The sequence below is a fragment of the Canis aureus genome, chromosome 2 (genome assembly GCF_053574225.1).
Source record: "Canis aureus isolate CA01 chromosome 2, VMU_Caureus_v.1.0, whole genome shotgun sequence".
Classification (NCBI taxonomy): Eukaryota; Metazoa; Chordata; class Mammalia; order Carnivora; family Canidae; genus Canis; species Canis aureus.
The window spans coordinates 55364077-55387877 of NC_135612.1; the positions used below are offsets into that span (position 1 = coordinate 55364077).

At 53.1% G+C, this 23801-nt stretch overlaps 2 protein-coding genes across 9 annotated transcripts in view; both read right to left on the reverse strand.

The window, feature by feature from the left end:
- The window catches only part of AP3B2 (adaptor related protein complex 3 subunit beta 2), a 33516-nt gene extending 12080 nt beyond the window's left edge, over positions 1 to 21436 (reverse strand). The window contains exons 1-14 of one of the 5 annotated variants that reach the window (XM_077873627.1): positions 21224 to 21436; positions 12179 to 12254; positions 11975 to 12049; positions 11588 to 11683; positions 6580 to 6740; positions 6227 to 6293; positions 5946 to 6128; positions 5562 to 5845; positions 4955 to 5009; positions 4593 to 4664; positions 3238 to 3300; positions 2754 to 2886; positions 2387 to 2496; positions 1563 to 1739 (exon numbers count right to left, since the gene is read on the reverse strand). In XM_077873627.1, the coding sequence (XP_077729753.1) occupies positions 1563 to 1739; positions 2387 to 2496; positions 2754 to 2886; positions 3238 to 3300; positions 4593 to 4664; positions 4955 to 5009; positions 5562 to 5845; positions 5946 to 6128; positions 6227 to 6293; positions 6580 to 6740; positions 11588 to 11683; positions 11975 to 12049; positions 12179 to 12254; positions 21224 to 21336 (1665 nt within the window). In that variant the 5' untranslated portion in view covers positions 21337 to 21436. Of the gene's footprint in view, positions 1 to 1562; positions 1740 to 2386; positions 2497 to 2753; positions 2887 to 3237; positions 3301 to 4592; positions 4665 to 4954; positions 5010 to 5561; positions 5846 to 5945; positions 6129 to 6226; positions 6294 to 6579; positions 6741 to 11587; positions 11684 to 11974; positions 12050 to 12178; positions 12255 to 17493; positions 18110 to 21223 lie in introns of those variants that run through there. The other 4 variants (XM_077873607.1, XM_077873633.1, XM_077873612.1 and 1 more) reach the window with 4 other exon arrangements.
- A 633-nt stretch (positions 21437 to 22069) lies between these two features.
- LOC144298604 (uncharacterized) overlaps positions 22070 to 23801 on the reverse strand; it is a 32097-nt gene continuing 30365 nt past the window's right edge. For 3 of the 4 annotated variants that reach the window (XM_077873739.1, XM_077873754.1, XM_077873746.1), the window contains exons 5-6: positions 23396 to 23597; positions 22803 to 23207 (exon numbers count right to left, since the gene is read on the reverse strand). In XM_077873739.1, the coding sequence (XP_077729865.1) occupies positions 22849 to 23207; positions 23396 to 23597 (561 nt within the window). In that variant the 3' untranslated portion in view covers positions 22803 to 22848. Of the gene's footprint in view, positions 22175 to 22802; positions 23208 to 23395; positions 23598 to 23801 lie in introns of those variants that run through there. The other variant, XM_077873761.1, reaches the window with a different exon arrangement.

Consider the following 23801-nt stretch of genomic DNA (forward strand, 5'->3'; position numbering starts at 1 on the left):
ATGTCTCACTCATTGTCATTATCCCAGGACATATCTCTGTGCCAGGCACAGTAAGCATGCAGGAAATGCATGTTAGGTAAAGCACTGAGCAAATGTACATATAGCTAACAGTGCCAGCTTAGGGAAATGGCATGTGGACACACCCAGCTTATGAGAACGTGCCGACATCACACATCACCATCCTGGGGCTCAGGAGTCCTGCTCGGTCCTCAGCCTCTCTGGGCAGCTCCCCACCCACGCGGCTTCATCTTTTCAAATGTTCCTCCCACCTGTTCCTTCCTCCTCTCTGAACGAAGAAGGCACACAAATATTTGTTCAGGGACTGAACACCTCCCCACGGTGCTCTAATTTCTCTCTTCAACCCACTTCTCCCGCGATACTGACACTCACAGACCTGGTCCCATGCATGACAGCTGCCTGTCCCAACTCCCGACAAGTGTCCCAGCCTATGGTGGCCCTGCCTCCCCAGCTTTAACTCCCTGGCACCCACCGTAGGCACATGGATCAAAGGAGCCACTGAAGAAGCACAAATGCCACCATCCAAAGACTCGATGGGAAGGCAAAGAAACCACCTGCAGGTGAGCAGGGATGTCACAATCTCTAGGGTTTACCCATGTTGCTGACCCTAACCAGCCGCCCAGGAGCTCTGCTCCATGGTTGCCAAATTATTTCTAGAAAGGGCAGGGAGTAACTCTTTTAGGCTTTGTGGACCATATGGACTCTTGAAACTAGTTAACTCTGCTGTAGCACAAAGGCATCCATATACAATAAACGAATGAATGGACATTTCCATTCCCAATAAAACTTTATTTACAAACACAGGCAGCAGGCTGGATTTGGTCCACAGGTGATCATTTACCAACTCCCAACTCCCTTAACTGAGTGGGGTAGTGAGTATAGGAACTGTCACAGTGCTCAGCCTCTCTAACACCTTGAAAACTCTGCACATTACACTGTATTTTTAGGACAATTTCTTTCAAGCATCTCAGGGGTTGCTCGACACTTAAGAGGCTTTTAATATCCTGATATTCCAGCTTAGTGGAGCCATGCCCTTGGCTATGGTACCTCTCATAACCTTTAACCTTGAGAATGACAATGGACACCAGTACTGCCTCAGCCGAGCAGAGACTTGCCCTTACATCCCTGGCACAGACTGGCCGAACACAACCAAGTCTTGGAGGAAGGACAGACCCTATCTCCTAGGACACATTTTCTCCCACCAGTGTCTGTCATCACTGGCCCCTTCCTCAGTCCCACTCCACTGTGGTTCTTACGGCCCCATTGCTCCCAAGGTAGCAGGTAGGAACACTCTGTGACTGGAGGTCACAGCCCCACAGCAGAGCCTCTTAATGATGGCCACCATCCCTACTGGCCCCAGGTCCTCAGAGTAGCTGTGGACACTGGGGGGACACCAGTTACCTGGATACACTAGACTCTTGCCCTGCATTCTCTCTTCCAAAAGAGATGCTGGAGTTCACACTTATTTGGTGAGGGCCCACAGATTCCTGCCTCAGCCATTCCCAGGGCCCAGCATGTTTTCGGGGGCATCTTTCAATCCTTACCTGCTTCGAGTTAGTCAGGTAGAGCTTGGCTGCCAGATTGATGACCTGTAGCTTGACAATGTCCTCCTCTGCTGTGAAGGACTTGGCCATTTTTCTCAGGACATCAGGTGCAATCTTGGGGACGTGCTCACAGTACTCGCCGATAAGCCACAGGATGCTGGCTCGGGCCATGGGCACCTGTTGGTGTGTGAGAAGGGTCAAGACAGGTGTACATGTGGAAATGTGGGTGGGCATGTGGCTTGCCACACCAATGGCAATCCTCCCAACTGTGCTGGCTTATGAATCATGGGGATCTCTGGAAATGGGTCAGGGGGCTGGTGGGAGAGAGATTAAAAGGTGAGCATTGCCTGGGCAGCGTCTCCCCTCTCCCCAGGGGTTTACTAGCATAGGCACAGTTTTCAAAGGCCAAAGTCAGCCCTGGTTTGGTTTAGAAGACTGATTTTCTAGATCCATTGCACCTTCAGTGTTTTACTTTCGTGTTATTCTTCCTGAATCTTCAAGGAATACCTTATTTGAATGTTTCAGCTCCTCAGTGCAACAGAAAAACATGAGCTTTGTCAATTGGCCAGAGCTTCAGAGCAAAGAGGAGCAAAGAGGAGCATGGAGCTCAGCAAGGGACCCTCAGCAAGTGAGTCTTGGGCAACACATGGGGACCACGTGGATGCTCCCTTTTTCCCCTTCCACCTGCAGACCTTTCAGAGCCAGCATGGAAGGTAAGGACATTGATCTTATGAAGGCTTAGAAGTGTTTAATTACAGGGTTTTAAAATCACGTTGGGGTGGGGGGATGCTGGGATGGGCGGGAAACTAGGGTTCCTCCCTCACCTGGATGTTATCTGTGAGCTTTGCCAGATGTTTGATGATCTCTCCGTGCTGTGCAGGCTGCATCTGGAGCAGCTTCTTAATGACCACCACGGACTCTGCCACCACAAGCTCTGTGCACCGGGACATGAGTGTGTGGGCCCCAGGGTAGTCAGACAGCCACAGGCAGGGGGACAGACACACCTGCAAGGGCCCCTGACCCCTGGGTCTCCTCCACAACTCCCTGCACTTCTCCAATGGCCCCCAAAGGCGTAGCAACACTCAGACGCTAAATGAGGTTGAGGGACAGACAGATGAACATGCATTGTGTCTGGACAGACAGGCCGACGGCCACTGCTCATCAAAGCTGGCCACTCGGACACACACTGACCATCACGGTTGGATAGCAGCTGCACCAGGCCGTTGAGGCAGGTGTCCCGGACTCGGCCTATGTTGGTTGCACAGCGTCCAATGGCCTGGATCGTGGCTGCCACAAAGTCCTTGTCCATGCTGCGGATGTAGGTCTGTGGGGCAGCACAACAGAGTGAACCCTCTGGGGGGTGACCATGCAGGCAGTGACCTCAGTGATTCTGCAGGCTTGAGGGTGACCGCTGGGGCAGCTTGTCACCCTCATTCAACGACTCATCGTGCTGGAGACTAACCTCCAGGAGAGGGAGTGACACCCTCAGCCATCATGCAGTGACTCCCCAGCCCAAAGCCAGCAGAAGGCACTGCAAGGAGCCGAAGAGAATAGTTTCTCCACTTTTTCAGCCCTTAAGAGAAAGTTGGCCCATTCAGATGATTCTTTCTGAGCACAGGGGCTACAGGGCAACTCTCCAGGGCCCCTCTACTGGGAGCTGGGCCCTGGCCCGTACCTGGAATTCCCGTAGGACAGTAGGGATGTTGGTCTCATTGGCCAGGTTGGTCAGCACTTCCAGCTGCAGGGGGGGGGGGGGGCAGAAAATGGGCAGCATGGCCAGTGGGCTCTCTGTGCTTTCACAACCCCTCATTCCAAACACCCTCCACAGACCAGAACACAATCCTACAGACAGCCCTGCAACATCCTTAAACCAATGAAAGAGATGACAGATTGTGAAACTCATCCAAAATGCAGGACTAGTTTGCCTCGTAAATGGATTTCCTGCCAGAGTACGCTCATAGCACAATCATGTCACCTCTCCACCTCCATTGAAAACAAAGCCTCCTATTGCTTTCAGGATAAAGAGCAACATCCTTATCATTGTCTATAAATCCCGGTATGAGCTGACCGCTGTCTACCTCTGTTCTCACATTGCATTCCCCCTTGGCCTCCACACCCCATACTGGCCTTTTGTCAGACTGCTTCCTGTCTCAGGACCTTTGCTTATACTGCTTCTTCTGTGTGAAGCTGTTCTGCCGTTCCTGTCCTTGCATTCACCTAGATAATTCGTGTTCATTTCTCAGGCATTTCTCAAGCCTCACTGCCTGGAGGAAAGCTTCCCTGACACCAGACTAGATCAGGCTCTCCAAGTCTATGCTCTGACGGTCCTCTGCAATTCTCTTTCTTACCACATCTCTCAAGTGAATTTTTCCATGTGTTTTGGGATTAGGTGCTCAGTGTCTCCTCCTCATCCCAACTAGACGGCAAGCACCCAAGGGTGAGGTGTCTGATGAGTTTGCCATCTCTCCTATCCCTAGATCTAGCTGTGACTGATACATAGTAGATGTTCAGAGTCAGGACTACCTGCTGCTGCATGAAATTACTCAGTAAAGATGAAGCAGAGATGGAATGGAATGTGGGTACAGGCTCCTGACACATCTTCTGTGGGTGTATGTTTACATGGAAGCCTGAGGGGATAGATGTGTAGGGAAAGGAACACTGTGGGTGGAACACAGGAGCCTGCCCGAAGTGGGGGCTAAGTAAGCATTCTGGAGTCAGCAGGCCACAGACCTCACCTCCTTGGGTCTACATTTTTATAAGATGAAGATCATGTATGCTTCCCGAGTTTAGTACAAAAATCAGATTACTTTACGTGTGCAAAGTAACAGATGTCTAATAGGTGAAAGGCAAAGGGTGAGTCCCTTCCCACTCTCGTCAGCCTGGCTTCCTGAGCAAACGCTTCTGGCTGGAGCAGCCACGGGCCCAGCTGCAGAAACAGGCAGGCCCAAGGTGGCCACTGTGGATATCTAAGTAGGTCGGTGCGGTGGGAGTGAGGCAGGAAAGCCCCATGCACTTCTGTCCATCACTCACCTTCAGGATCTTGATCTGGGTGGGGTCGGTGGATCTGATGTAGAAGCTCTTCAGGTAGGGTTCAAACATACCCTGGCAGAGAGAGGCAGCCCAGGGAGCTTCATCACAGCAGGAGACCTGCCTCTCTCCCAGAGCTACCCCACTCTCCTGCCCAAGGCCCAGAATCCTCCCTCTCAGATCTGACCGGGTCTTTCTTCACTGGGTTTTCCTCTCTCAGCGGACCCTAGGATCCAAGCCCTGCTTATCCTCCTGGGTTTGGGGTCTCCCCTTTGCCATGCTCTGCACAGCCCTTCCCCAGTGCCCCGCACACCCACAGGAGCTACGCCTCGGGTTTCCTGGGCAGGCTTCAGTCACTTGCTCACCCGGCGCTTGATGGACATGGTGGCCACGTTCTGGAGTACCACGTACTGCACCTCACTACGGAGAGAGGACAGGTCAGAGGTACCTGGGCCCCTCCACCAGGCCAAGGGGCAGCGAGTGGAGGGAAGGGAGGTGGGCCAGACAAACAGGAGGGAGAGGAGGGGACCAGTGTGTGTGGGGGCAAGAATGGGGTCAGTACAAAGTCTGGGGTGTTGGGGGTGCTATGTGCTCCCAGAGCAGCTGGCCGCTGGGAGGGCCTGCAGAGTGCGCGGGGCGGGCAAAGGCAGGCCAGCCCTGCCGCCAGCCTTCTGGGGACGGGACGGGGCGGGGCGGGCGTCAGCGGGCAGGCCACCTGTGTGGGCGGTGCCGGGGGCGGAGCAGCCCCCAGAGCGGGCGGGGCGGACCAGCCCAGCCACCCCAGCAGCCGGAGCAGCCCGAGCAGCCCGCAGTGCGGGCGGGGCAGGCTCCGCGCACCAGCCCATCCATCCCGCGGGTGTGGGCGGGGCGGGGCGCGGCGGGGCGGGGCGGGGCGGGGCGCGGCGGGGCGGGGCCGGCGAGGGCGTGCAGTGCCCCAGTGGGCGGGGCAGCCGGCCCAGCGGGGTTGCGCACCTGTGGCTGCGCAGGAGGCGCACCAGGGCCTTGGCGATGACGCCCACCTCCGCCTTGGGCGCCAGGTGGAAGTAGAGCTGCGCCACCGCCATCACCACGGCCGCGCTGCGGCTCTGCAGCAGCGGCTTTGTGTTGCGCAGCAGCAGCCGGTGGTCGGGATCCATGACGTAGGGCTTGCGGGCGGGCAGCGCTGCGGTGGTCGCCTCCTCTGAGCCCGGGCCCTTGGCCTCATCCTCTTCCGAGCCGTAGAAGGCTTTCTCGGGGTTCTCCTCCAGCAGAGATTCCTGGGGGCGGGGGCGGGGCCGGGGTCGGGCAGTGGGCGCCTCCTCCCGGCCGCCCTCCCCCCTGCGCGGCGGGGGCGAGGGCTGGGGCCCTGGCACTCACGTTCTGGGTGGGGCTCAGGAACTGCGTGCGCGCGTAGCGGGTGAGCATGCTGATGATGACCACCTGGCCCCACTCCTCCACGTCGATGAGCAGGTTACAGAGTTTCCGGTAGTTCTTGTGAATCAGGTCGATGCGCTCCGGGCACACCTCCTCGAAGGCCATCACCACGCTGCCCGCCACCAACTGGGGAAGGGGCAGTGGCTAGAGAGGGCGCGCAGGAGGGGCCGAGGGCCTCTGTCCCGCTCCTTTCCACCGCCCGGCCGTGTGTGAGGTGTACACACCGTGGTCTTGTCGGCCAGAAGCTTCTCAATGACCTCGATCAGCTGGTCCTTCTGGTCAGAATCCAGACTGAAGGAGAAACAGTGAAAAGGAATTTGCCCCTCGCCCCATCTCCCACCTTCCCAATATCTGCCCAAGCTGTGCCCACCTCCCACACCCCAACCCCATTGGTGAAGAGGTGTGAGCTGCCACCACCACTGTCCTTCATCTCTGTCAGTTCCCCAAACCGTCTCAAAGCATCCCAAGTATAAAAGTATAAAAGAAAAAGGGCGATTTGCAAGACCTGGGAGGGGTCAGGGGTGCTGGGGACTTGAGAACCGCTCCCAGAGGAGTGAAGGGCTGGATTGGGGCGTACCTGTAGAGTTTAGGGATGGCATGAGCTGCTGTTTTCCGTACATAGGGTGACATGTCCGAGGCAGCTTCCTTGATGGCCAGCATCATGATGGGCACTATGATGGGCACCCGGATGCTAGACAGGACACGGAGGGCACTAGCCCGGATCAGCTGGTTGGGGTCCTAAGAGCAGAGGTGGAGGCAGAGCCCTGAGAGAACACAGTGCACTGATAGGAAAGGCTACACCTCTGGAACCCACTGTTCCTGGCTACCTCCCCAACTCCCTGAATGATGTGCCAGTGCTAGTACCTGGGGGGTACTACTTGAGGGAACTGGCTCTTGGCCCCCGCTGCAGAAATCTGATACCTGAACAGTTGTGGCAATGGGTTGCTTCACTTTCAGGAAAAGTAAAAATCTTCTAGAATACCTGAAGTTCCTGAAACACCTCCTGGTCCTCGAGTGGGATTTTGGGGGGGAGGGGAGGTCTTTGTATTTATGCCGGAGCTGACTGCCAGCAAATGTAAACTGGCCTTCTTCCCAGGGTTCACCTTTAACGCTCCTTTTCAAAAAAAAAAAAAAAAAAAAAAAACCCTCCTTTTCCCCAGCAACTTCCCAAAAGTTGCTCTTCTTCTTTTCCTCCAGTGTTTAAAATACATAGGTGCACAGGTCCCTCCTCTTTGCTCCTGCTGCATCCAGTACACACCTGGTAAGAGCCTTTAGTATACTGCAATCATGGCAGCAGCACTACTGTAAATTGCTGTGAATTTTAGAGAATGGTGGACAATGGGAGAGGTTTTGGAACACTAAATGGCAGATGTCTCCCTGAGGTTCTAAAACAGAAAAAGAGAAGATCCACGAAATGACAGGGGACGATAATGGTAATCCCTGTCAAAATTCTAGAACTGATTTTTAAACACATGGTTTAGAAGCACTTATTTAAAAAGCAGGAGTCTCAGTCAAATCATGTCATATCTCACTGCTCTAGCCTATTTTTTTCCTTTTTATTTGGAAATGAATATGGATTCAGAAGAAGTTACTAAAAAAACACATTTTCCTTTTTGATAGAGTAACTAGGCTGGTCGATATTAACACTGTGTATTTCGATTTCAGCAAGGCATCCCTGGGTTAGGGTTAGGGTTAGCATTTCCTGGCTTGCCTTTTTTATTTTTATTTTTTTTAAGATTTTTAATTTATTTATTCATGAGAGACACAGAGAGAGGCAGAGGGAGAAGCAGGCTCTATGCGGGGAGCCCAATGCAGGACTCAATCCCAGGACCCGGGGATCATGCCCTGAGCCAAAAGCAGATAGATGCTCAACCACTGAGACACCCAGGCGTCCCCTGGCTTGCCATTTTTTGATGCAGGCTTTTTGTTTCACTGAATATGTAAGTATTTTAAGAGCAGAATTCCTGTCTATTTTGTTTCTGTATCTCTACAGCCCTTTGCCCGTGAAGGGTGTTAAGAAATTTCTCTGCTATTGAAAAAGATCCTTTCTAACAAGATAAGAAAATGCCAGCTGACTGTATAATTAGGTGAATCCACAACTTGGTAAAACATTGTACTTGGGGAAGGTTTATTAACAGATAACCTTGGAACTCACAGTCTGTTGCCCTGGTCTGTACAGCTTATGAATATCTTGGAGGAAGATGCAAGAGGACAAAAATGAAGATTTAGAATTGCCCTGAATTGGACGCTGTGCTAAACCAATAAAATGAAATGTAATGGGATGTCATATGGGATTCAGGGGACCAACTGCATAAAGACAGTATGTAGGGAGACCTAGATTATCTGACTGCCCACTGGAGGTTTGTCTGAATTGAGCCAAACACAGTAGTGGGCTGCTGAGAAACCAAACCTAGTCTCAGCCTGGATCAATAAGAAGGGAGAGTCCTTGATGGAAATGAATGGTTCTAATGTACAGGAGAGCCCAGAGTCATTAACAACAGCAGAAATATGGGGATCCCTGGGTGGCTCAGCAGTTTAGCATCTGCCTTGGGCTCAAGGAGTGATCCTGGGGTCCCAGGATCGAGTCCTGCATCGGGCTCCCTGCATGGAGCCTGCTTCTCCCTCTGCCTGTGTCTCTGCCTCTTTCTCTTTCTTTGTGTCTCTCAAAAATAAATAAAATCCTTAAAAAAAAAAAAAAAAACAACAACAGCAGAAAGAAAATGAGTTTTAGAGGAACACATATATCATGTGATACCATTTACAAAACAATATTATATGTTATTTAGGAATGCATAAATAAATAGTAAGACAGTAAATGTATGCACATGAACGATAAACAGGAGAAGAGACATAAGGGGCTTTGGCTATTGATAAATTTTTCATTTCTTATGCGTGGCATATAGATATTCATTATACTATTCTTTGTGCCTTTTGTGAGTTTGAAATAAATTTTTAAAAATGTAGCTATGGAGGTTTTGAGACAATAAAATGGTTTCATTTTTTAATTTTTTTAAAGATTTTTATTTATTCATGAGAGACACAGAGAGAGGCAGAGACATAGGCAGAGGGAGAAGCAGGCTCCCTGCAGGGAGCCCGATGTGGGACTCGATCCCAGGACCCCGGGATCACGACCTGAGCCAAAGGCAGACACTCAACCACTGAGCCACCCAGGCGTCCCACAATATAATGGTTTTAAAAGAAATTGTAGTTGTCCTAAGTTGGAGCAAATTGCCTTATGAAGGAGTGACATCTCTGTCACTGGAGATGGCCTGTTGGATATGTTCTAGAGCAAAGGTTGGAACATTATGGTCCTCAGGCCAAATCTGTCTTCTGCCTTTTTTATTAATTAAAATTTAGGGACACCTGGCTGGCTCAGCAGTTAAGCGCCTGCCTCAGCTCAGGGCATGATCCTAGAGTCCCGGGATCGAATCCCACATCAGGCTCCCTGTATGGGGCCTGCTTTTCCCTCTGTCTGTGTCTCTGCCTCTCTCTCTCTGTCTCTCTCTCTGTCTCTCATGAATAAATAAATAAAATCTTTTTAAAAAACTTATTGGAACCCAGCCATGCCCACTCATTGACAGGTTCTTACACACTTCAAGGGCAAAGTTGAGTGGTTGCAGGGTTGAAGCTATCTGGCCTACACAGTCTAAATTACTGCCTGACAGTATACAGAAAAAGTTTGCTAACCACTCTTCTCGAGAATCCTTGCACTGAGTGGACTAAGGAGGCTTTGGGTAAATGTAGAACTTGCCTATGCAAAAATCCTAGAATAGTTCTTCTAAGAGGATTTAACCCTGATTCAAATAAAAAGATCACTTGCCAATCTAGATAGATCGATCCTCTGGTTTTGTCTTTAAGAATTAACCTTGCACAATGTGTGGCCGGGGATACCCAGGTACTGCTGGCTGACTAAATGTAAATGCAAGTGCCCTTGCTCGCTGCCCCGCCTGAGAGGCAGACCCTGTCAGGCCCTCCTGCTGGCCACAGCACAGTGACCTAGGGCTGGGCCCGGATCTGGGCAGTCAGTCCTCAGGCTGCTCAGCAACCTACTGAACCAGCTGATCACGAAAAGCTGAGCTAGACCTTTCAGAGATGCTCTCACAGGAATGTGAGCTACATGTGCAGAAAGACTAGGGGAGTTAATGGTTGTCATCTGAGCTGAAAATGCTGCTGTGGAGAGAGAACAGAATGGCGTTCAGAGATACTGGCTTCTGTCTCCTTGACATATACCGACCAGGAAAGCATGCTGTGGAGACCATCACACATGCATGTCATATGCAAAACACAAGTGGAGAATATTCAGTTTACATAGTATGAGGGGATTTAGCACCCACTCCATTCTAAAGGATTTGAATCTTCCCACTGCTCTTTCCTTTAGGTGATTGATTGATTGATTTTTCTAAAGAAGGGGAAAAGGTGGGGAGGGACACAGGGAGAGGAAGAGAGGGAATCCCAAGCAGGCTCCTGCCTGAGTGCAGGGCCTGACATGGGGCTCCATCTCTCAAGACATCATGACCTGAGCCGAAATTAAGAGTCAGATGCTTAACCAACTGAGCCACCCAGGTGCCCCTTGGTGATTTCAATTTCTACCTGCCTCAAAGAGCCTGTCAGGACAACAGATATGAGCCAGCCTTTAAAAGCAGGTGTTTTGCATACACCAGGACATCTAAGACAAGTCAGCTACTTCTGGTGCTAAACAGAACGGTCATCATGGGCGCCTAGGTGGCATGGTGGGTTAAGCCTCGGGGCTCTTGGTTCCTGCTCAGGTGATAACTTCAGGGTCCTGGAATCGAGCCCTGCCCTCGGCTCCATGCTTGGTGCATAGTCTGCTTGAGATTGTCTCTCCCTCTCTAAAAAATAAATTTTTTAAAAAGAAGGAAGAAGAATGATCACCTAGAGCTTGTTTCAGCTCTAGAGGAATAATTGTGTTGAACTCACTGGAAGTGGACAGTCATTTGTTTATGGCATCTGCGCTGACCTCTGAACTCACCCCGGAGTCTGAGGCAGCTCTCCTACAGGGTAAACTCTGTTGCTTTCCTGTCGGTAGAGCTCATTTGTGTTCAGTAAGCCCTTCTGTCCTCCGTAACAAGTCACAGGTGAAAAGGTTCCAAACTAATTGTTCTCCACAAAAACCCAGCCCAGGCCCACCTGCCAGCACCCAGGCTCTGACACACAGAGCTGAGGAGCCCAGGTCAGCCGTGGCCCTCACAGTCCTGTCCTAAGGAAGCTAGCTTTTGCCTGGTTATGGACCCCGGATCCTTCACACCAGTGCGACTGGGAGGGAGCCCAGGGCTCTCTACTTCCAGGGCTTTAACTGGTTCACATTTGAGGCAACCATCATCCTGAGCATCTCAGAGGAGGGGCTGCACGCTCTCAGGGCACCCACTCTGCATCTCAACCCCCTACTGAGCCAGCCTCCACCGTCCGAGGGTCCCTTTGGCCCTTCTCTCTGACGCTGACCCTCCCCATTCTCGGCAGGTAGGAAAGGCCAGAGCTGCTTCCTTCAGGCACCAGCCTCTCCCTGGCCTCCTTCTACATGGCATCCACAACCCCAGGTGCCAGGGAGGCAAACCGAAACCTCTGACCTTTAGGCCACGTTGGAAGGTGGAGATAGACAGCAGGGCCAGGTCTTGTTGCTCTTCGGCATAACGTACCAGGTACACATAGACAAGCTTCTTCACCTGGGGAGAGCAGGTTTCTCAGCAGGACTGGTGCCCCCCACCCTGTGATATGCCATCACTTGGCCGGCTGTGATCACACAGGCAAATTCCCCCAGTGGGGGGCAGCATCCCTACTGTGCCCTGGGGCCTCCACTCGGACCCACATCTGATTCAGGGACATATCCTGAACCAAGAACATTCCGAGCAAGTCAGGCCCCCAGGGGCTGGATCCTTCCCTTCCTCACCCCAACCGGCCGGAGTTGATTCCCGATGGAGGTGAGCATGAGAGATCCATCACTGGGTGGTGCTCACCTCTATGTTCTTGCAGGCCACATTTTTCACCACAGCGGGAAACAGGTCTGAGGCATTCTTTCCCCGGGCGATCATCTGGGTGGTGGGAAGGAGAAAGGAAGGGGCCCACACTTATTAGGGGAAAGTCCACAAGGACACAAGGAGAGCAGCTCTTTGATTCCTACCCACCACCCACCCTGCCCTGAGGACCCCTTTCCCACTCACAGCCACAATCCTCTTCATGGCCTCCAGCTTGAGGGAATCCTTGTTGGTATCCAGCATCTCCTTCAGGTCATCATGCCTGGGGGTGCACAGGAGGTCAGGGGAGGCCACGAGAGTGGGGGTGGGGGTATCCATCAAGAGGATAGAAAGAAGCGACATGGGTAGGGGACTTGGGGTCAGAGAAACGTGGGCCAGGGTGTGGTGCAGGTTGAGCTGGGTGCCCCTGAAAAAAGCTCTGTTGAAGTCCTAACCTCCAGGACCCCAGGGACCCTTTTTGGAAACAGACTTGCTACAGTTGTCATTAGTTAGGATGAATGGTTGACACAGTATTCCTGGTGTCCTCATAAGAAGACAGCCGTGTGAAGAGAGAGACATGGAAATAATGCCATGTGAAGCCAGAGGATTGGTGTGATCCATCTACAAGTCAAAGAGCACCAAAGATCGCCAGCACCGGAAGCTACAAAGTGATGAGCACAGATCCCCTACAAGTTTCAGAGGGAGCATGGCCCTGCTGACACCTTGATTTTGGACTTCTAGCCTCGGGATCTGTGAGACAATACATGTGTTGTTCTAAACCACCCGCTCTGTGGCACTTCTTTCTAGCACCCCAGGAAACCTATACAGCCGGGGACCTAGAGCCAGAAGAAGAAAGGTTTGGGGTAGGAAAGGTATGGACCCTGCCCAGAAAATGGCCAGTTGGATAGACGGGAAGGATCTGGAGCTGGTATCCAAACAGAAACAGGATACCCTTAGCCCACCCCAGGTGTGTCCTGAGCCCCGACTCCACAGACTGATCTAACCCCAGGGACTGGAGGGGTCCCAGAGCTCCAGAAATCTACTGAAATGGCTTCACAGCAAAAGCCAGAGCTGTCCCTTAACATTCAACAGTGATTTCAGGCAGTTATAAAAACCTCATGGGGGAAATAAATGAAGATTTGGATAAATAACCCCTTGCACGTGGCTGAAGGGAATAGAGGTAGTCCTCAGGCCAATACATAAATTTCATGCAATGCCCCTTGCAAGTTCAATGAAGGCATTTTGTCAAACATCCTGAAGTGGCAGCAAAATTTGCCCAGAGAAATCTAAAAATAATGAATGGTTAAGAACTCCAAAGAATAGTCTGGGGAAAGAAGAGAACAATGAATAAATGACAGAATTCATCCTCCTGGAATTCCAAACACAAATCAACACAGCAATGACAAAACTGCCTGGTACCAGGCTAACAACAGAAAGTCAAAGGTCATAGGGGGCAATTTTTTTTTTTTCCCATAAATGAATCTAAAGTGATACATTAGGAACAACTCACCAATGGAAGGAAGAACCTTTCCTTCCCATATATAAATGCTGTTGGGACAACTGCTATGCAGCAAAGAATTTAACTTGTACACATGTCTCTAACCAAAATAAACCCCACATTTTTTTTAAATAATGAAATGATTTTTAAATACGGAAGAGGAAAGGGAAATTCTTATTTTCAAGGTCATAAAATTATCAGTAACCAGATGGCTAAGGTTTAATTTTTTAAAACTTTTGTATATGAAACTAAATTTAAGATAAAAAAACAAATATGGCAACTGTATTTGTTGGCTAGGTCTGCTATAACAAAGTACCACAGACTGTGTGGGCTTAAACAACCTAAATTTATTTTCTCAAAATTTTAGAGGCTAGAAGTCTGAGATGGTGGTAGTGGGCATGGGCAGTGGCCTCTTCTGAGGCCTCTCTCCTTGGCTTATAGATGGTGGTCTTCCTGTGTCTGCGCATGGTCTTCCCACTGTGTCTCCCTGTGTCCAAATTTCCTCTTTTTTAGTTTAAGATTTTTTTCATGAGAGACACACAGAGAGGCAGAGACACAGGCAGAAGGAGAATCAGGCTCCATGCAGGGAGCCCAATGTGGAACTTGATCCCAGGATCTTGGGATCACGACCTGAGCCGAAGGCAGATACTCGACCACTGAGCCACCCAGGTGCCCCCAAATTTCCTCTTCTTATAAGGTCACCAATCAGAATGGGTTAGGGCTCTCATGACCTCATTTTAAATTTTTTTTTTTTTTTAATGATAGTCACACAGAGAGAGAGAGAGAGAGAGAGAGAGAGGCAAAGACATAGGCAGAGGGAGAAGCAGGCTCCATGCATCGGGAGCCCGACGTGGGATTCGATCCCGGGTCTCCAGGATCGTGCCCTGGGCCAAAGGCAGGCGCCAAACTGCTGCGCCCCCCAGGGATCCCTCATGACCTCATTTTAACATAATCACCTCTTTAAAGACCCCTGCCCCAAATATAGTCATATTCTGAGGTACCAGGGGTTAGGACTTCAACATAGGAATTTGAAGGGGACACAATACAGCCTATAAAGCAACAGAAAGGAAAATATTTGGGATATGGCAAACAAAAATTTAATATTCAAAATAAAGCATTAAGGCGCCTGGTTGCTCAACGGTTCAGCATCTATTCAGGTTGTGATTCTGGGGTCCTGGGATTGAGTCCTGAATCGGGCTCCCTGAATGTCGCCTGCTTCTCCCTCTGCCTATGTCGCTGCCTCTCTCTGTCTCTCATGAATAAATACATAAAATCTTAAACAAACAAACAAAAACAAAATAAAGCACCAATATAGATTTAAGGTCTATATCCAGCTTTCATTGTAAGGGCTGCTGCAAGCATATCCACACCTGTTAGTCCCTCCAAGGAGACATAGCCCTGAGCTATCGCTCTCCTTTCAAAGAGTGGAGCATAGTCTGGTAGTCCTCAGTCATGTGCCCTTGTGCAGTGAACAACCTGCCTGACCATACTCAGAGGTCTAGGGGTAGGTGGTCAAAGAAGTGAACCTGTGAATAGACTCATGGAAAAAATGCTTCTATACACAGCCAAGACAGCTGTGGGACAACTGATGTGCTCATGTGTTGCCAAAACGGTTCCAAGATGTGGTGATCAGTGTGTGCAGAGTCCTGCACAATTCTCTCATCTTCCAGATTATAAGCCACAGCTTTTGAGCCAGGCAGGAGAACCCAGCCTAGAAAGGTTATCACTAACAGTAGAAATTAAAAAGCAATGACAACCCATAAAAAAAAAAAAAAAAAAAAAAGCAATGACATATTTAGAGACAGCAGAATGTCAGAAATTGAAGCGAATAGCGACAGCAGGGATGAGCAGGACAACAGTCACAGACAGGCCAGGGTGGCCGTGCTGCCGGTGCTGAGAAGCAAGTCAGCGACAAAGGCCGAGAGGAAGGGAAGAAGCCAACGTGATGCATGGGCTGCCTTCTGCACAGATGCCCAAGTGCCTAACGCACACTCAGAAGGGACAGAAGCAGAGCTAAGCTATGGATGATCCAAGGGTTTTAGAAAGGGTCTTTCCTGAACAGATTTTTTGGTGGAAAGCAGGATAGAAAGCTAATGTCTTCCAGGACACAGAAGACCTGCTAGTCATCACAGAAGGCAGAAGAATGTCCAGCCCCAGCCATGCTCATCTAAACGCCCCCAGATCAGAGGATCTTCTCACTCTCCCAAACACAGGCCAGGTGGTCCACTCCTGCAGGCTGAGCTCAAGCCCACGGGGTACAGGAGGCCCAGACGGTGCAGCTGAGCATGGGCACCATTAGGGCTGCGGGAGGATAAACGCTGGGCACCCCGGTCCCCGAGTATGAGTGCAGGCCGCTGAACTGCCACATTCCACCATATGGACAGCTCACAGCACACATCGCACAAATACCCACACATCCCAATACCCCCTCCACGCTCCAGCACCATCCACACGTACCACAGGCACACCTGCACCCCACAGACACGCCTGTACCCCTCACAGACACATCTGTACCCCAGACATCCCCACATCCCCCCCACAGACACATCTGTACCCCAGACATACCCACACCCCCAGATATACCCACACCCCACAGACCACCTGGACCCCAGACATTCTCACACCCAGACACACCTCACACCTACACCCCTAGACATACCCATACCCCCACACCTCCACCCCATAGATATATCCACACATCCCCAGACACACCTGTACCCCCAGACACACACAATTCATACATAAACTCATACACACCCACGACCCTTGGAGAAACACACGATCACAGACACATACACCACACGTTCAGACACTTCCCACAGAAACTCTACACACATATACCCACATATGCATTAACACATACCTCACACCCACATCCCTAGACCCCCACAAACACACACATTCCCACAAGACTTCTCCATTCCCCCCCACACCCCTATCTGGATGTGCACATCCCACCCAATGCACCCCCACACCCAAGCCCCTCCACAACACACACCACGTACACATACACCCTCTCGACAAAACTGTCACTCTGGCCTCATTCCCCAGTGTCCAGTCAACTCCTATTTGAGATGCTGGAAGATGAATTTAGGCTTCTAGGATCAAACACAGGCAGCCTCATGGACCCTCCGGCCTCCTCCTGAGGGGTGGGCCTGGGTGACCTGACTGGGAGCAGCTGGAGTTTGCCTGGGTGTTCTCTAAAGCAGACTTCCTCACCCGGAGTGTCCTCACCACTCCTAGAAATGCCACAGGCCCCTGTCAAATGCACCACCCCTGGGGCCGTGCTGCAGCACCTATACTACTCCCACCCTCCCGGCCTGGTGCAAATACTCCAGGCCCTGGAGGCTCCAGCCGGCCAAGGAGAATTGAGGGAGGGGAGGGCCTGTGGGTACATGGCACAGGGAGCCAGGCAGGACTGTCAAATGCCCATGAGCAGACATCAGCCCCCTCCTGGGATGTGACCACCCCCGGGTCGTCATCTTGTGTGCCCGAGAGGGAGAGGGAACGAGGGATGCACAGCAAGGCTCCGAAGCCATGAAACATTAGCCTCTGTGGTCAGATCCCCTTACACCGCACTCTCTCTGCCCTGACCCCTGGCCTGACCTGGCCGAGGAACTCTCCAGGGGGTGGCCAGAGCCACCCAGACACTGAGGCCAGACGTGCTCACCTCCTTGATATACACCTTCCTCCCTCTCCTCACCACCAGAATCCCAATCCATTAGAAGTGGGGGTGGGGGTGGGCTGCCCAAACTCTGCATCTTAGCCTGTCTCCAAACCTCACCCAGAGCCCACTGCAGCCGGGACCTGGGAGGGGGAAGGTCCAGGTGGAACCATAACACTATCCCCCCCTGCCAGAGCTGCCTGAGTTATGTTCATCGCCTCATACACTCAGCCCCCACACTGCACCCCTGATGCCCCCACCCACCTAGACCTCCTCCTGGGGAGGTGGAGTTTGAGCTAGAGCAGCAGCTGTCCACCCTTCCTGGCATGGGGGTGAGGGGCCCTGGGAGTTCCTCTGTACCTTAGCGGCTGGCTCTGGCTCTGGCCAGGCTCCGGGCCAGGCCCTTCCAGGGACGCCTCCGGGATTGTGTCTTCCTCGGGGGCCTGCAGCCACCGGAGCTCCTCAGGCTGCAGGGCCTGGTACCAGGGTGGGGGCCCGCCTTCAGGGGCCAGCACAGGGCTGGCAGCCTCCTGGTCAGCTGCGCCAGCCCCTCTGCCCCCTGGCCTCACCACAGCCCCCGGGAGCTGCAGGAATCGCTGCATGGGGCACCGGGTCCTGCTCTGAGATGAGACTGAGCCAACCAGGGAGCCAGGGACGCCTGTCCCTGTCCTAGACGGTCCGCCCCCGAAACTCAGAAACCAGACACTGGCAGGGAAGGAGGCTCTGGTTTCCTTTTCGTGGCTCAGAGATAGGACTCCAGATGGGGAGGACGGCAGGGACTGGGGAGTAAACCACCCCTATTTCTGGCCTGTGGGCCAGGGGAGCTGATCCAGACAGAGGTGAGGGATGCCCTCCTCACTCCCACTCTCCTGCCACATCTGGACCCCTGCCTCCCCAGAACTGCTCTTCCTCAGAAACCCTGTACAACCCCTTCCCACTCTGACCCGAACCCGGAGCCAGGTCCTTGATTCCTTCCTTCCTTCTCAGTATTCTCTGGTCTCTACTTCCTCCCCACCTGGCCCAGCCCCCCAGCCCGTCCCTCTAGCTGCTCTCTCTCTCATACCCAAGGCCCTCCCATCCTTGCTGCCCCTACCCTGCCAGGAGTAGTTGGCTTTATTCGCTGGATTTCAGACCTGCTCAATGTGCCTCAAATCCCCACCCACAGCCTTGCTCTCTGGCTCTGAGAGCTTCACCACCTGTTTCTCATGAAAATGAAAGGCCTCAGATAAAATCCCCTGCAGCTCCCAAACATCTGCGTCTCCTCTCCTGTTCTCCTCCCCGTGGGCAGTGATCCTCCTCAAAGGCAGCTCTGTAGGCTTCCCCTCCCACCACCCAGGGGTCCAGGCCTGCTTCAGTTCCCTTCAGCCTCTCCCACACAACTGGCTCCTTCCCATCAGCAGTTAGACTTGCTCCAGGCTCCCCATCCAGATAATAAGCAAAAGTAACAGCAAAAATAAAATAAACCTTCTTGAACTAATTATCTCCAGCTACTCTTTCTCTCTCTCTCTCTCTCTCTCTCTCTCCCCTTTACAAACTTCTGGAAACCAAATTTCCCATTCACTGTGTTTTATTTATTTATCTCTTATTTGCTCCTTTATTCACTTTAACCTGGTTTGAGACGCTGATAAGAATTTAGGGCTGAGGGGCACCTGGGTGGCTCAGCGGTTGGACATCTGCCTTGGGCTCAGGGCATGATCTGGGGTCCTGGGATGGAGTCCTGCATCGGGATCCCCACAGGGAGCCTGCCTCCCCCTCTGCCTATGTCTCTGCCTCTCTCTGTCTCTCATGAATAAACAAATAAAATCTTAAAAAAAAATAAAGCAGGGATGCCTGGGTGGCTCAGCGGTTGAGCATCTGCCTTTGGCTCAGAGCGTGATGGTGGGGTTGGGGACTGAGTCCCACATCGAGCTCTTTGCAGGGAGCCTGCTTCTCCCTCTGCCTATGTCTCTGCCTCTGTGTGTCTCTCATAAATAAATAAATAAATAAATAAAATATGTTTAAAAAATAAATAAAGCAAACATGGCACAATGTCAACAATGGTTGGATCTAGGTGGAGGGTATGTATGTATTCCTTGTATTATAAAATCAATTTTTCTGTATGTTTAACATTGTTCGTAATAGAATGTTGAGGAAAAATAACCCAGCTCCCCCTCTTCTGACTTCGCCAGACTTGTCCCACAGAACAGGAAGTGGGGAGCAGAACAGGGAGAGGTTGACCGACTCTTTGTCAAGCCAATGGTCGTGATTTCTTTCCCTTGTTTGGGTTGACATTATGGATTGCTGCCTCCTTGAAACCGCATGATGCCTTCAGTTTACTTTTTCTCAGTTACCTTGAAACACTCTTCCACTGCATTCTGGTCATCCCTAATGTCTGTGTCTTTAAAGTTCCTATCTGTGCACTGTCTGTACTCATTTTATATCCCTGGGTTACCTTCACTTCCTTCTGTGGCTTTAATATATATAATATAATATAATATAATATAATATAATATAATATAATATATTTATTTATATATATTAAATATATTTATTTAAATATATATATGTTAAGAATCTGTCCTGGAATCCAAATCCTAAAATCTCCTAGCTCCTAGGCTTAAATACCCCCCAGAGTTTACAATCTCAGGCTCTCAAAAGCTGGGCTCCAAATTATTTTCACAAATTTGTTTGTAACATCTTTATTTCCAAACACACTGTAAGGCACTACCATCTATCCAGTTACAAGAAATAGTAATCTGAGTATTATACTTACCTTCTTCCCCCAGTTAATCAGGTCTGTGACTTCTACAGTCTCAAAAGCCCTCAAATCCTCTGCCCCTCCCACCATCATGTCCCCTCCCCCAACTTCCACACCACCCCTTGTTTCCTGCTCAAACTAGCACACCCCAATCTCTTCTGCATAATTCAGCCTAGAATCCTAAAATGCAAATCTGTATAACCTGCTCAGAACCCTCATTTCTGGTCACTCCAGAGGATTGCACAACGATTTGGGCCATATCCCACTAGCACCTACAAAGCCTGGCTCTCCATCTCCCCTCTCCCTACCAGTTCTTTGCTCTGCCTAGAACACCCTTCATGCTCCCCTGCCTCTGTTCTCCAGGCCAGGCACCAGCTCCTCGCATCCCTCCCTCTGACTGCTTCCACAGCATGGATTCTTCCTCTGTGCTCCCATCTAGAGCCACTAGAGGACGAGGACTGAGAATGGTCCTGCATTCACAGTGACTAGGACAAGAATGGACATAGAACCCCCTTAAAATACTGGTTTCATGGGGCGCCTGGGTGGCTCAGTGGTTGAGCATCTGCCTTTGCCTCAGGTCGGGAAGGGGGCTGCAGGCCTACGGAGAGGGCCAGGGTGGGGCCCTCCCCGTGATCCCGGGGTCCTGGGATCGAGTCCCTCATCAAGCTCCTCACAGGGAGCCTGCTTCTCCCTCTGCCCATGTCTCTGCTTCTTTGTGTGTCTCATGAATAAATAAATAAAATATTTTTTTGAAAATGCTGGTTTCAGGATTTACAGATAAAGGAAAGAACCAAAGAATGAGCCAAAGGTGGAGGGCAAGAGTGGGAAGACCTCGTAGGGCGGAACTCCAGGGGCAAAGTGGGAAGCAGGTGTGTGAGCGCCAGCCTGATGGGAGCTGGGGGCCTGAGCGTGGGGCCAGAACCAGGGAAACCATCCGTAGGAGAGGCCCGGCTCGGGAGGCTCGGAGGGCACGCGCAGGGCCAGCTTTCCCGGACAGGCCCCAGGCTCAGCTCACCGACGCTGAGCCTCCCCCACGGTCCTCTGGAGCCAGCTCGCCCCGCGTGGAAGGGGCGGGGAAGCTGTCGTGCGAACCCACAGACTGCAGGCACGCCCGGGGCTGGGGGGCCGGGGTCGGGCCCTCCTGGTGGGCCCCGGGGCGGGGCTGGGGCCGCGGGGACGGGCTGGGGACAGGCTGGGGACGGGGGGGGGGGGGGGGGGGAGGGGGGTGCAGGGCCCGGGCGCCGCCGGGCGCGGGGAGGGGGAGGGGGAGGGGGAGGGGGAGGGGGCAGGGCGGGCTTCCGGTCCGCGCGGCCGGGCGCTGTCCATGGTGCCGGCGCGCCGCGGGCTCCTCACCGCTTGTAGTCGGAGGAGAAGATGCCGCCGCTCGCCGGGTCGTGGCCGTACTCGGGCTCCCCGGGGCCGGCGGAGCCGCCCTTGTCCTCGCCGTAGGCGGGGGCGGCCGACATGGGGCGGCTGGGGCGGAGGCCGGGGCCGGGGCCGGGGAAGCAGCGCGGGCCGGGCTCCGCGGAGGCCGCAGTCGGCGCGGGCAGAGGCCGAGCGCTGATTTCTCAATCCGGGCCGCGCCGAGAGGCTCTTAAAGGGACCGGCGCGTGCGGAGCGGAGGGCGTGTCCGCGGGGGGCGGGGCTGAGCCTGGGGGGCCGGGCCCGCCCGCAGGCCTCGGAAATCCCCGCCCCCTCCCCCTCCCCGTCGGGAAGCCTCGGTCCAGTAGGACTGGATGCACCTCCGCGCCCCGCCGCTGGACTGGGGGTGGCACAGCCTTCCTGGAGACGCAGAGCGCCCTCCTTCCCCCTCCCGACCACAGGGTCTCGGTGGAAGGGCCTCTAGGGGCTCCGCTCATTCCAGACACAGCCACACACGCTAGCCCACGCAGAGGAAGGAAAGCAGGGGACTGAAGAGGAGGCTGTGTCACAGCGCTGGGGGGCGGTCCTAGAGCGGGAACGAGGCACTGCACCCCGAGACCCACTTCAGAGACCAAGGCCCCTCCGTCTCCCTGCAACATCTTTCCTGCAAAATCTGGGCCCTCTGGTGGTGTTTTGGTTTCTCACCAGGAAGCCGGGGGTGGGGGTGGGGGGTTCCTGAACGCGACAGAATTTAAGGAGGTCTGTCCTAGTGAGGAGCCTACAGCAGGCTGCAGGCAGAGAAGCGGAGACTGAATAAAAGCGGCAGTGAGCCCGGAATTCATCTTTGCAAAATAGTTTAATGGCCATTTCTGAGGCCCCGTGCCTATTCAGGAGGGCCTAAGATCACACCTAGTCCATAGCCAAGTTCAAGTCCACCGACACCTAGGAAGGAAGGGAGAGAGGGAAGAAAGAGGCTAGGGTAAGGTCTGGTGTGACAGTCAGGACCCCTGGATCATGTAGGCCCCCAGCTCAGTTCCCAAGGCCAGAAGTACCCCCAAGGAAAGACGGCCTGGATCTAGAAAGTAGTGGCCAGGTTTGGAAAAGGGGTGGGATCTAGTTGGGCGTGAGTTTGGGCGTCGGATTGGATGGCTGGGGTCTCTTCCCTGGGCTTGGAGGAGGAGGTGAAGAGGGCTTGACTTGGTGAGCAGAAGAAGCGGTGAGAAGAAGAGTTTATAGGGCTGAGTCTTAATCTATAGACTAGGATCCCAGTGTCTCCAGAACCAGAATTTGTGGGCCTGGGTGTAAACGGACAGGGCCCAGGAAGATGGCTCCATAGGCAGGTTCCCCTGGGGGAATGGGAATGGAGGGTAACAAGGACCAGGGCAGCGCCTGGGTTTAGAAGTTGGTAGGCTGAAGGAAACAGATGTGGCCAAGATCTGTGAGCTGGGGCCTTCCTGGAGTGGGCCCAAGAGTTTCAGAGAAGTGGAATCTCCACGAGCTGGCAGGCCTAGTTTCCCTCTGGGTGCTTTGGGTCTGCCAGAGTAAAGTGGACCTTGTGTTTGAGGAGCGTGGCCCGGGCTGGGAGGGAAAGTGTGAATTTTGCAGGAGCACACTGGTTAGCGGCATTTGTTAACTGGCTTGGGAGGTGAGGTGAGGTGGTGCAAGGGTAGCTGGGCAGCACTCACCGAGTTAATAGGACCGCTATCTATTTGCAGGGGGTCCGGGATGGGCATGGGGCCCAGCAGACGCAGCGCAAAGTGCACGCAGTTGCTGCGCGTGGGGTGATATGGGGGCGGGTCCGCATCCATTGCCTCCCGCACGCGGTGCTCCAGAGCCACGCGGTCCACGCCGCCACGTCTACGCAGCACACGCCACAGCGAGCGGGAGCGCAGCATTGGGCGCTGCCCCTGTTTGGATACGATGCCTTCATAGGAGCCCAGTAACGGGTGAGGCCCTTGGCCGGCGACATTCCTCCCTGCAGGGGTCGCCCAGTGGGCGCAGATCAGCCTTGATCCTGCAGCCAAATCTCCCAGGCCCTGGGGGCCCTGAGCCCTGCACCCTGCGTGCTGGGTCGCCCATCTTCAGAGACCCGCACCTCCAGCATGGAACCCGGTTTTCGTTCTCGCTGCCCCACCCACTGGTGTCCCAGCCGGAGATGCTCACCTTCAAAGTGGATGATCTCCCCGTGGCCACAGTACACACCCACGTGGGCCCCGCACCAGCGTCCGGTGGGGGACAACAGCCTGAACAGGAAGAGGTCTCCTGGCTCGGGCTCGCTGCCCTCCAACTCCACGGTCTCGAAGTGGCGACCCAGGAAAGCCTCAGAGAGGAAGAACTTAATGGTGCTGACTGCCCCGGTCAGGGCCTGAGAGGAAACAGGGACCAGACCGCCGGGGGTTTGTTTGCACAGGCCGGGATGATGGGGGAGCCCCTTCCTTCCACTGGGCAGGAGGGCAGCAGGTCAGCTGGGCCTCTCAGGGCCCAAGGAGATCCATGCCTCTGTGTGCTGAAGAATGCCAGAGACCTGGGCATCACAAATGAATCCTACCCTGAGCCTGCTGAGAACCCC